This window comes from Macaca mulatta, chromosome 3, assembly GCF_049350105.2.
Source record: "Macaca mulatta isolate MMU2019108-1 chromosome 3, T2T-MMU8v2.0, whole genome shotgun sequence".
Lineage (NCBI taxonomy): Eukaryota > Metazoa > Chordata > Mammalia > Primates > Cercopithecidae > Macaca > Macaca mulatta.
This window is the reverse complement of record NC_133408.1, coordinates 18,444,360-18,457,252: the sequence shown is the minus strand read 5'-3', so window position 1 is coordinate 18,457,252 and position 12,893 is coordinate 18,444,360. Positions and strand designations below refer to the sequence as shown.

Below are 12,893 nucleotides of genomic sequence, written 5' to 3'. Positions count from 1 at the left end.
ATTACTTTGATTGGTTTCCATACAGGGAAGTGTTTTCCTTATATTAAAATTAATACTTATTTTTGTTATTTAAGACTAACCACGAATCCCTTGCACACCTAAGTTCATAAATGTTAAAGAGTATTATTTCATTTTAATTTGGTTCCTTTTAAGTAGTAGTAGGAAAAAAGAGATGTTATGAGTATTGGATAAATCATTATTCAACTTCGTATGAATTATGAGACCTTTGGCTTGTTACTTGGCAATTAGTCTCACCAAACTTTATTTTCTCTTTTTCTAAAACTGTCATATGCATGCAAAGAAAGAAAAGAATAAAAAAGAATACACTGTGGTGACTTATGTAAGTCACTTAGAAAATGTATTTGGAAATGGACATATTTACAGTGTGACACAGCATGTATCTAATAAAATTCGTTGTATTTCTATTACACTTGCATGTGGCATTGCCTTTTGCTGTTTTGTTGGTTTGCTTGTTTTCTGATTATGTGAAGATTGCTTTCTAGTATATGAGATAAATGAATTTTGTCTCGTCTATTTTCAAATATTGTGGAAAATAAAACCAGTATATAATAGAAGTAGAAAAATATTTACATAGCACGGATTTTTTTCACCGAACAGTAGTTGTAAAATTTTGTTTTTGACCTATGTTATCTGTATTTTAAGAGTGGTAAGAAAAGTGTCAATGACAAAAATCTGAAAAAGACAATGGAGGATGAAGATCAAGATAGCGAGGAAGAAAAAGATAACGACAGTTACATAAAAGAGAGAAGTGATATTCCTTCTGGAACAAGTAAGCACTTACAGAAAAAAGCAAAGAAACAAGCCAAAAAGCAAGCCAAGGTGGGTAATTAGTAGGAAAATCATATGCTTCTAATTTTATATTTTGAACTATTGAGTGTGTAGTCTGAATGACGTTGGTTAGACATGTCTGTTATTTTAGATACAGCACTTTCATTTGGCAGTTGCAGAATTTAGCTCATTTAGTATTCTCTGCAGGGAAATTGCTTTGAGTATATGTGAAGAAAACATGCTTTTTTAAAAAAATCCTGCATTGCTTGTAACAAGTATTTGTAGTAAATTTAATTAACTTAATTTTTTGAGTTAGTATATTGATGCTCACAAATTTAAAAATATATAAAGATAAACAATAAATCCCCCTTCCACCAGTGTTTTTTTTCCCCCCTGCCACCAAGACGGAGTCTTGCTATCACCCAGGCCAGAGTGCAGTGGCACGATCTGTGCTCACTGCAACCTCTATCTCCCAGGTTCAAGCAATTCTCGTGCCTCAGCCTCCTGAGCAGTCAGGACTACAGGCACATGCCACCAATCATAGCTAATTTTTATATTTTTAGTAGAGACAGGGTTTCACCATTATTGGCCAGGCTGGTCTCAAACTCCTGACCTCAAGTGATCCGCCCGCCTCGGCCTCCCAAAGTGCTGGGATTACAGGCATGAGCCACTGTGCCCGGCCGACCACCACTTTCCTTTTGTGACAAAGATAAACATTTTCGTTTCTTCTTACGTATCCTTCTGGAGTTTCTTTTGGAAAATATGAGCAAATACAAATATGCAGTCTTGGTTTTTTCCCCCCTTTCTTACCATACACACCATTCTGGATTGTATTGTTTGTTTATACTTAGATTCTTGGAGTCCTTTCCATTTTAGTATATAAAACTTGTTCATTTTTTTTTTTTTCTTTTTTGAGATGGAGTCTCACTTTGTCTCGCTTTGTCGCCCAGGCTGGAGTGCACATGGCGAGATCTTGAACTGCCTCCCGGGTTCAAGTAATTCTCCTGCCTCAGCCTCTCAAGTAGCTGGGATTACAGGCATGTGCCACCATGCCTGGCTAATTTTTGTATTTTTAGAAAAGACAGGTTTCGCCATGTTCGTCAGGCTGGTCTCTAACTCCTGACCTCAGATAACCTGCCCACTTCAGCCTCCCAAAATGCTGGGATTACAGATGTGAGACTCCGTTCCTGGCCCATTCTTTCTTTCTTTCTTTCTTTCTTTTTTTTTCCCACAGTTACATGATTCTGTTTTATGGATGTGCCATAATTCATTTAGCCATTTCTCTATTGATTTAGGTTGTTTCTAGTCTTTTGCTGTAATAGTCAATGCTCTAGTGAATAACCCTACACATATGTCATCTGTAGGGTAAATTTTGAGAAGAGAGATTGCATTTGTAGTTTTGGTTGATACTAATTGTCCTTCACAAAGGTTGCTCCTGACCCTTGACAGCTGTGTGTTATCAAACTTCCAGATTTTGATTGGTGTGTTAGATGGGAAATACTATCTCAATGCAGTTTTATTTTGCATTTATTTTAATATAAATTAAGCATATTTTTATATTTCAGAGCCATTTGTGTTTCATTTTCTTTGAAGTTTTTGCTTATATTCCTTTCTCATTTTTTATTCATGTGTTCCTCTGTTTTTACGGAAACATCAGAAAATGTTTGGGTCCCATCCTTTTGGCTGCCCTTCATTCTTCTGGTATTACAGAGTAGCCTCACGCGGGTTGTTCTTTCAGTTACAACCAGAAATGCTAACCCCTTTGGGTTTTTAGGCATTTCAGTAACAGGAATCTTGATGAAATGCCTTCTTTTCTTCTCTGTTTGGAAGTAGGTTGCAAGTGGCAAGAGTGATTTAAAGGGAAAAGTTCTTTACTCTCTTCTGTAAGTGCGGCTACCTTGCTTCTTTGTTAACTTCAGGCCATTTTTTTCTCAGAATACTTTTGTCCATTCCTCTGACCAATCTGCCCTGTACTTGTACATCCTTGAGTTTTCTTTCAGTTTGTTTTTTTTTTTTAATCTCAGTGAAACCTTGACCCAATAACTCATATGGATACGTTTATTTCTGTTAGGTGTGTAGTCAGACCCACCATATGGTATAACATTTGACTGCCTGGGTTTAACAGTCTTATTACTCTGCCTGGATTACTTCTCTTAGCACAGAGACCATGTCTTGCATATTTTATTTCTGTAATGGGGTGCTTTTTTGATGGTTGGTGATGGTTTATACCTGATTTCATTTAAATAACTTTTTCTTTCTTTTTTTTTGGGAAGAGTCACTCTGTTGCCCAGGCTGGAGTGCAGTGGTGTGGTCTCGGCTCACTGCAACCCCACCTCCCATGTTTGAGCGATTCTCTTTTCTCAGTCTCCTGAGTAGCTGGGACAACAGGCACGCACCACCCATGCATGCATTACAGGCACACCTGGCTAATTTTTGTATTTTTAGTAGAGATGGGGTTTCACCATGTAGGCCAGGCTGGTTTCAAATTCCTCACCTCAAGTGAGACGCCCTCTTCAGCCTCCCAAAGTGTTGGGATTACAGGTGTGAGCCACTGCACCTGGCCTAAATAACTTTTCTTCATAATTTATTTATTTATTTTTTTTGAGACAGAGTCTTGCTCTGCCACCCAGGCTGGAGTATGGTGTGCATGATCATAGCTCACAGTAATCTTGAACTCCTGGGCTCAAGTGATCCTCCCGCCTCAACCTGCTGAGTAGCTGGGACTACAGGTGCACACCAACGTGCCCAGCTAATTTTTATTTTTATTTTTTTTTAGAGATGGGGTCTCAGTATGTTGCCCAGGCTTGTCCCACACTCTTCAAGTGGTCTCTTGTGATCCTTTTGCTTTGGCCTTCCACAGTGCTAGGATTACAGGTGTTAGCCACCATGCCCAGCCAATTTCTTCACAATTTATTCGATCCTTGGTAGTAAAGGGAACTTTTTAGGATCAGATTGTGAGAGTGAACTCTTCCTTAGGAAATTATTTTTGATCGACAAGCAACAAAACTGGATATAGTACATGTGTGTGCTTTCTCTTTCTTCCTTTGTCTCTCTTCTTCCTTTTCTCCCTCTCTTTCTTTTTTTTTTTCTTTCTTTTTTAATACCTTATACTTTTTACCCAGAACCAACGAAGACAACAAAAAATTCAAGGAAAAGTTCTTCATTTAAATGATATTTGTACTATTGACCATCCTGAAGATAACGAATATGAAGCTGAAATGTCACTTCAAGGAGAAGTAAATATTAAATCCAACCATATTTCACAAGAGGGTGTTATGCATAAAGAATATTGTGTCAACCAGAAAGATTTGAATGGCCAAGAAAAAATGATAGAAAGTGTAACTGACAATCAAAAATCCACAGAGGAAGTCGATATGAAAAATATCAACATGGATAATGATCTGGAGGTTTTAACATCTTCTCCCACTGAATGTACTAGGAATTTAAATGGTGCCTACCTAACGGAAGCGAGCAATGGAGAAGTGGACATTTCCAATGGTTTCAAAAACCTAAATTTGAATGCTGCTCTTCATCCTGATGAAATAAATATAGAGATTCTGAATGACAGTCATACTCCTGGAACAAAGGTGTATGAGGTTGTAAATGAAGATCCAGAAACTGCTTTCTGTACTCTTGCAAACAGGGAAGTTTTCAATACTGATGAGTGTTCAATCCAACATTGTTTATATCAGTTCACCCGTAACGAGAAACTTCGAGATGCGAATAAACTGCTTTGTGAAGTATGCACACGGAGACAGTGTAATGGACCAAAGGCAAATATGAAAGGTACGTTAATGCTCTCACTGTAAGTAAAATTAATATTCAGGGACAGATTTTGCCCTGCATAGGTAGAGTGCTCCTATTCTAATTGTATCGGGATTTGGATGGCATGAATAAGTGTCCTCTTCTGTGTAAATATTTTAATAGAAGGATGGAAGAAGTAAGACTTTATTGAAGTGGCTAATACACTATGACATCCCAGCAGCAGTTAAATGGGACAGTTTTCTCCCTGACATCTCTCCCTGTGGGTAAATTATCCCCTTGGAATACAGTCACCACAGCATCCTGACACACAGTGGCTATTTTTTACCACCCTTACCTCCTTTGCACCCAGTATGCCACATTTGAATTTATCAGTGAACTAATGTGACATGCCCAGTGCAAAGCACTGGGAAGACAGTGCTTTCTTACAGTCTTCCTCAAATGGGAAAAAGAAACATACTGACAATTTCCATTATCTCCCCACTGCCTTTTTTTTTTTTTGAGTTTGGGTAAATAGGATGTGGAGGGGCCATGGATTCCTAAGGATTTTTACTAGAATTATTGAAACATTTTAAAATTGTAAGTAAAATTTTATTTATTTATATGTAGAGACAAAAAGGCTGTTTGTGTGTGTGTGTGTATGTGTATATATAAATCTTATATGTGTGTATATGTATATATATAGATATATATCAGCTCAGAGACCATACAAGAATAGGCTTACTTTTTGTGTGTGTGTGTATATATATATATCAGCTCAGAGACCATACATATATATGTGTGTGTGTGTGTGTATATATATATATGTATTTTTTTTTTTTGAGACAGAGTCTTGCCCTGTCTCCCAGGCTAAAGTGCAGTGGCCAATCTCAGCTCACTGCAGTCTCTGCCTCCTGGGTTCAAGAGATTCTCCTGCCTCAGCCTCCCAAGTAGCTGGAACTACAGGCGCCCACCACCATACCTGGCTAATTTTTGTATTTTTAGTAGAGATAGGGTTTCGCCACATTGGCCAGCCTGGTCTCGAACTCCTAACCTCAAGTGATTTGCCCGCCTAGGTCTCCCAAAGTCTTGGGATTACAGGCGTGAGCCATCGCACCAAGTCTAAAAAATATTTTTTATAGGCGAACATTTGCAAATTATTTGATATGATGGAATATACTAAACTTTGAACCTCATTAACCAAAATATTGTGTCTCTCCACAGTAATTCCACTTTTTTCTTTGATTGTAATCATTCTCAGTTATTACAGTATTTTGATTTCATCAGTCAGAATTTATGGACATTTTTATCTCGTATAAGTACTTATGAAATATCTTTGATTTTGCTTCTTACTCCACAAATTCTACAGTGTTTGTTATCTGGTCCTTCATAGAAAAAGTTTACTGATCCTTGCTTTGGATGTTTGAAATGATTTTATAGTAAACCTGAATGCTGTAGGGGTCCAAAATGATTTTCACCCTGTTAAAAATTTCTTCTTTTCTTTAGGTGAAAGGAAGCATGTTTATACCAATGCCAAAAAGCAGATGCTAATTTCTCTTGCTCCTCCTGTTCTTACTCTTCATTTAAAGAGATTTCAGCAGGTACTCCTTGTTACCCAAAATTTGTTTTAAATATGTAACACCTATTTTGTTTATTACCTATTTTATTCATTACTGTCTCAACATATTACTATGTTTCTTTGGTTTTCTGTTGTTTCTCAACTCTAATGTCAATGAAGTCAGAAAGGGAAAAAAATAGGGGCTAGGCAGAGGCGCATGTGAAGGTGGAGGCACAGTCTCCTCAGATTTCCTAGAATTCATGTTCTTCTTTTTAGTAAGATTGGCATCTTACTTTTATTTCAGGTTAAATAAAATAAAAGACTGGTGTATTACATATATCTCATGCTTAGGAATATTAGCTTATCTTTTCTGTTTTGTGTGTGGCATCTTATTTTTATGGACCCTTGATGAAAAGACAGTGGTGCCTCGGATTGTCATCATTTTGGTGACCTTGTCTTTTCTGGAAAACTTTTGCTATAGCTGTATAACTTCTAAACTGTGTTCCAGATTCCGAAAGTACTTTCAGTATCTTCAGAACGTTTTTCCCCTTGTGGTTGGTATGGGCTTGAGTAATTGGGTGGGCCTTTATTAGCAATTCACTAAGCTTGGTTCGAGCATGAGGCTGAGAGTGCATGTTTCACAGAAAAGTATTATGCTATCGCTGAGTTTTAAGCACTCAGAACCTCTGCTCTAATCTGGCATTTCTGGATGGCTGAAGCAGAAACATTGAGAATTTTCTCACAAGAACAGTTTTTTTTCTTCTTTTTGAAACAGTCTTGTTCTGTCATCCAGGCTGATATGCAATGACACGATCATGGCTCACTGAAGCTTTGACCTGGAGGGTCTCAAGCAATCCTCCCACCTCAGCCTCTATCGTAGGTGGCTACCACCATGTCCAGCTAATTTTTTAATTTTCTTGTAGAGACAGAGTCTCACTGTGTTGCTCAGGCTGGTCTCGAACTCTGGGGCTCAAGTGATCCTCCTGCCTCAGCTTCCCAAAGTGCTGGGATTACAGGCATGTGCCATCGTGCCCAGCTGGGAATAGCTTTCTTAATGTGTTGGTATGTGTTTTTTGTGTGATACATGTGCACTTAGCAAAAGCAAACCAACTTGGAACCAGTTAGTGGTCAGAAAGAATTGAGTCTCCAAAGAAAATTGAACTAGGACTTAATGTTGATATTCTTTTGGACATCAGAGGGGACTTTGGTTTACTTAACCTGTATTGCTTTTCCAGGAAAATAAGTCAATCTGTTATATTTCTCTTTTAGGCTGGCTTTAACCTACGCAAAGTTAACAAACACATAAAGTTTCCGGAAATCTTAGATTTGGCTCCTTTTTGCACCCTTAAATGTAAGGTAAGTGAAAGTGGTCTTTTTCAGGAAAGTCCTTTAAAGTCACATCATAGCTTACTTACCTAATGCTCCAGTAGCAACTCACTTAAGTATGAAGTTGATAACAATTACTGAGTAGAGTGGGTCTTTGATCATTGTACCTTTATAATTTGAAGATTAGTGATGAATCATTTTGAAGAATGGGTTATTTCAGTTAAACGTTTAGAATCCCCTTTATTATGGCACACATTGTCTTGTGAGCTGAAGGCATAAAACTAAAGGTGGGCACATCTATTAATGAATAATCTCAGTTTAATGTGGTTGAATATTAAGGCTGGTGAACATAGATCAGGGGTGGTATACACTTAACCCAGCATGTTGGTGGTTCAGGAATGGCTTTTTAAAGTAAACCGTGCCTCAACTATATTTAAAGAAGGAGTGAAAGTATGATGAATCAAGATGAAATGAGTTTTGCAGGCAGAAAGAACAGCAGGAGTAGAGGCAACAGGGTAAAATAGGATGGTGAGTGCCAGAGACTGGTAATGTATGTAGTTCTAGAGTTTACAGTACAAGGTATGGGGGAGTTGAGAAATGAAGCCAGAGAAGTGAGATAGGAATGAAGGTTTGGAGGGTTCCCATGGTGTAGAACTTGGACTTCATTAGGTATACAGTGGGGAGCCCTGAGGAGTTTAAAGCATTGGGTGGCATGGTCAGATCTGCATATGACATAGGTTACTTATTGACATATGGAGGCTGGATTTTAGGAGGGAAAGACTAGAGGTGGGGAAATGAGTTAGGTGGCTGTTGCATTAATTCAGCCAGTAGTTGATGAGGGCTTAAAGTTGGGCAGGAGATGGGGAGATAGAAAGACTACTTCAGGAGGTAGAATTAACCAGACTTAATGACTGATTGGCACTGGAAGGTGAGGCAGATGCCTTTTGTAAATGGATGCTGAGGGTGTCAGAGAAAGGGTTGAGGATGATTCCTGAGGCCTGGCTTGACGGATGGGAGTGCTGTAAATTGAGGTAGGAAATATAGGGAGAAAAGCAGGTTGAGAAAAGCAGGTAGAAAAAGGATAATAACTTGAGTGTTAGATACATTTGAGTGTCAGATATCTTTGAGAAATTAATGTGCTTAGTCTAGAAAACATTTGGATATACATATCTGAGACCTACAGCAGAGAGGTTAGGACGGGCCCAGGGCAAAGATTTAGAAATCAGTACATATGTGGTGGTTTAAAATATGAGAAGATGGGATCCCTTGTGTATAGTGTCTGAAGAGAGAAAGAGGAGATGGCCAATGACAGGACCCTCCTAAGTATCTGAGTGGAATAGGCAGGGGTAGAAAGTGAGGACGCCACAAACGATCTCAAAGAATCTCCATGTTGAAGAATTTGGGGCTGGGCGTGATGGCGCACGCCTGTAATGCCAACACTTTGGGAGGCCAAGGCAGTTGACTCACTTGAGGTCAGGAGTTCGAGACCAGCCTGGCCAACATGGTGAAACCCTGTCTCTACTGAAAATGCAAAAATTAGCCAGGCATGGTGGTGTGCACCTGTAATCCCAGCTACTCGGGAGGCTGAGGCAGGAGAATCGCTGGAACCCGGGAGGCAGAGCTGCAGTGAGCTGAGATTGCGTCACTGCACTCCTGCCTAGGTGACAGAGCAAGAAACTCTCAAAAAAAAAAAAAAAAAAAAGCTGGGCCAGTAGCTGTGAAGGGCATAATGGAAGAGGCAGCTAAGGACAATTTATAAGATTATAGTCACATTGAGGACTATGACAACGTACATGATCATATGTTATAGTTTTGTTTCTTAGCAGTAGCGGCTGTCTGGGTTTGGGGCATGGCAGGTACATTATAGGATTCAGGGTGAGGTTTTGTGATGAATTGGATATGGTGGCAAAGCTGGTGGTGAGTATTGGGAGGATATCATTTGTAAGTGATACATGTGGTTGAAGTTCCCAAATTTTAATGTGTATGTAGGAATCATACCTACAAATTTTGATCTGTAGGTCTGGCATGGGATCAAAAATTCTGCTTTTTTATTTTATTTTTTTCTGAGACGGAGTCTCGCTCTGTCGCCCAGGCTGGAGTGCAGTGGCCGGATCTCAGCTCACTGCAAGCTCTGCCTCCCGGGTTCACGCCATTCTCCTGCCTCAGCCTCCCAAGCAGCTGGGACTACAGGCGCCCGCCACCTCGCCTGGCTAGTTTTTTTGTATTTTTTAGTGGAGACGGGGTTTCACCGGGTTAGCCAGGATGGTCTCGATCTCCTGACCTCGTGATCCGCCCGTCTCGGCCTCCCAAAGTGCTGGGATTACAGGCGTGAGCCACCGCGCCCGGCCTAAATTCTGCATCTTTAATATAAACTCTCAGGTGATGCTGATACTAGCTGTTCATGGACCACAGTTTGAATAGTGATGGTCTAGACTACATATGGGGAATTGCATTAGTTAGTTTCCATGCTGCTGATAAAGATATACCCAAGACTGGGCAATTTACAAAAGAAAGAGGTTTATTGGACTTACAGTTCCACATGGCTGGGGAGGCCTCACAATCATGACGGAAGGCAAGGAGGAGCAAGTCACTCTTACATGGATGGCAGCAGGCAAAGCAAGAGCATGTGCAGGGAAACTCCCTCTTATGAAACCATCAGATCTTGTGAGGCTTATTCATTATCAAGAATAAGCATGGGGAAGACCTGCTCCCATGATTCAGTTACCTCCCAACAGGTCCCCCCCTACATGTGGGAATTATGGGAGCTACAACTGAAGATGAGATTTAGGTGGGGACACAGCCAAACCATATCAGGAATGAAGCCAGAAGTCTTCATAAGCAAGGAGAATATGAGCATTGGAGATCCTGTTAGGTTAAACAGTACAGAATAGGTGAGATGAGAGTTGAATAAATGGAAGACTTGTAGACTAAGACTAAAAATAAGATATATGTCCCTTGCGCTTAGGACTTTGAGACCAACCTGGGCAATATGCTGAAACCCCGTCTCTACAAAAAATTAATTTAGCAGGTCATGGTGGTGTGCACCTGTAGTCCCAGCTATTCCAGAGGCTGAGGCGGGAGGATCACTTGAGCCCAGGAGGCAGAGGTTGCATTGAGCCGAGATCACACCACTGCACTACAGCCTGCGTGATAGAGGGAGACCCTGTCTCAAAAAGGATTTTATGAAGTTGAAGGATCACTTGAGCCCAGGAGTCAGAGGTTGCATTGAGCCGATATCATACCACTGCACTCCAGTCTGGGTGACAGAGTGAGACCCTGTCTCAAAAAAAATTTTATGAAGTTGAACAATTCTGAGTGATGACAAGCCTAGACTTTAGTCCTGGTTGTGGCTGGCTAAAATGGAATGGCATTTAAAGTCCTGTGAGGATCATAGATGGATGGAGAAGTACTAAGTTCTTCAGTGAATATGGAGGCACAGATTGGGAAGCTGAGTATAGAGACAGTACTACTGAAGGGCAGCGATGCATGTTACGAACTTTTTACATGAGAACATAAATAGTTGTCTGAAAAGTGGCTCCTGGCCCAGAGAATGCCTGTTCCTATTGCCAGCCCTATGGCATATGGAGTCCTGAAAGAATAAGCAGACTGCACTCTCTAGTGGGGAAAGTGAACACTTGAGAGGTTGAATGTGCTTCTCACCAACTCCCTTGGGGACATTTAAAGATGTAAGGGGTAATTTTTGGCACAACCTAAAATGCTGTCCTGTTCCTGTTCAGGGCTTGTCTTTTAAACAGGGTATTCAGGGTTGTTAATAGCTAGGGTTGTTAAGGTATTTTGGAATTATCCTCAGGCTCCTAAAGAAACTGGCAAGTTGAATTAACTTATTTGGTATCTGAGCCAGGTAACTGCATCAAGTGGCCTATGGCTTACGGCTTTTCTAGCAGGGGAACGATGGTAAATTTATAAAACCAGAAGTGTCTCAGGCTGAGAAGAGGTATGGAGAAGACTAGACTCAGGAGTGATTTCTGCACTCTCAAAGTAATGGTTAAAGACCTTTGCATGGTGTAAACTTGCCTTGCCAATGACATCTGTGTAAACGGAACTAGAACTAACTTTTGGATTCTACTCATTTTTAAAGAATGTTGCAGAAGAAAATACAAGGGTACTCTATTCCTTATATGGAGTTGTTGAACACAGTGGTACTATGAGGTCGGGGCATTACACTGCCTATGCCAAGGCAAGAACTGCAAATAGTCATCTCTCTAATCTTGTTCTTCACGGTGATATTCCACAAGGTAAGATGTCTTGGAAAATTCAGGCACTCAGCAGATTATGGCAAAACCAAAAAGTAACCAACTTGAATCTTTCCATTTACGTTTGATTTTTCATTTCCTCTTGACAGATTTTGAAATGGAATCAAAAGGGCAGTGGTTTCACATCAGCGACACACATGTGCAAGCTGTGCCTACAACTAAAGTACTAAACTCACAAGCATACCTCCTATTTTATGAGAGAATACTGTAATAGTATCAAAAGTACTTTTTCTGGAAACACGTTTATGACTTTTATAATGGCTGAAATAACAATAAAAAAGTAAAGACTAATTAAAATCATGTTCACTTAACATTAAATACATGCCAGAAGAAATCATGTTTATTTAAATATTGAAGGGAAAAATACCTAAAAATTTACAAAGGTTTTGTATTGTCATGGTGGTTTTAATTCCTGCTTCGTTTCTGGAAAGCAAATCCTGAATTACTTAAGTCCTCTGTGTTTAATGTCTGGGTGATGGATCACAATACATCAATAAACTGACTTACCTAAAATCTTGTTTTATTACTGAGGAGATTTTAACTTCTACTGACTCACCCTACTAGGTAACACTTTAAAAAATGTTTCATCAGATGGGCTAATGAAGCTTCATTACAAGTCTGTTCATTTTATAAGAATCTATACTGACAGCAGAATATAAATGGGAGGAATGTTTCTTTGTAATCCTGATGCCAGTGTGCATAAGCTGGGGTACATAAGGCCTTACTCTGTATTTGCTCTGTGCTAGTGGTCAGCTGATCTGGGACAGATGTAAGACAAACTAGTCTCACTCCTATGAGTGTAATTGGGTACCAAACCCCTTAATACCAGCATACCAGAGAAAGCCTGCGAACTGTCCCAAGTCAGCCAGTGTTTGAGTTACATGCAATGCAAAGAGCTTAGGGACACCAAGCCTCTCTTAACTTCTTGAAAGGTTCTATATGAGGATGACTTCGACATACAATGAACACTTCTAACCTGCTGTGGCAGTAATGAGAGTTGTATCATTCCTAGCACCTGTTGAGTTTATGTAAGACCCAATCAGTCATATTGCTTCTAAAATCTCTTGGAAAGAATACTAAAAACAGGCTGGCATGGTGGCTTATGCTTGTAATAGCACTCTGGGAGGTCAAGGCAGTAGAAACCTGGAGCCGGGAGTTTTGAGACCAGCCTGGGTAACACACACAGTGAGACCCTTTTCAGGAGG

General features: G+C 39.9%; 1 protein-coding gene across 6 annotated transcripts in view; it reads left to right on the top strand.

Annotated features, from left to right (window-relative positions):
- The window catches only part of USP16 (ubiquitin specific peptidase 16), a 30,469-nt gene extending 18,268 nt beyond the window's left edge, over positions 1-12,201 (top strand). For 5 of the 6 annotated variants that reach the window (XM_015133052.3, XM_077995035.1, XM_015133051.3 and 2 more), the window contains 6 exons: positions 664-840; positions 3,912-4,575; positions 6,037-6,131; positions 7,358-7,444; positions 11,514-11,670; positions 11,778-12,201. In XM_015133052.3, the coding sequence (XP_014988538.3) occupies positions 664-840; positions 3,912-4,575; positions 6,037-6,131; positions 7,358-7,444; positions 11,514-11,670; positions 11,778-11,899 (1,302 nt within the window). In that variant the 3' untranslated portion in view covers positions 11,900-12,201. 6 annotated transcript variants of the gene reach the window in all.
- The last annotated feature ends 692 nt before the right edge of the window (positions 12,202-12,893 follow it).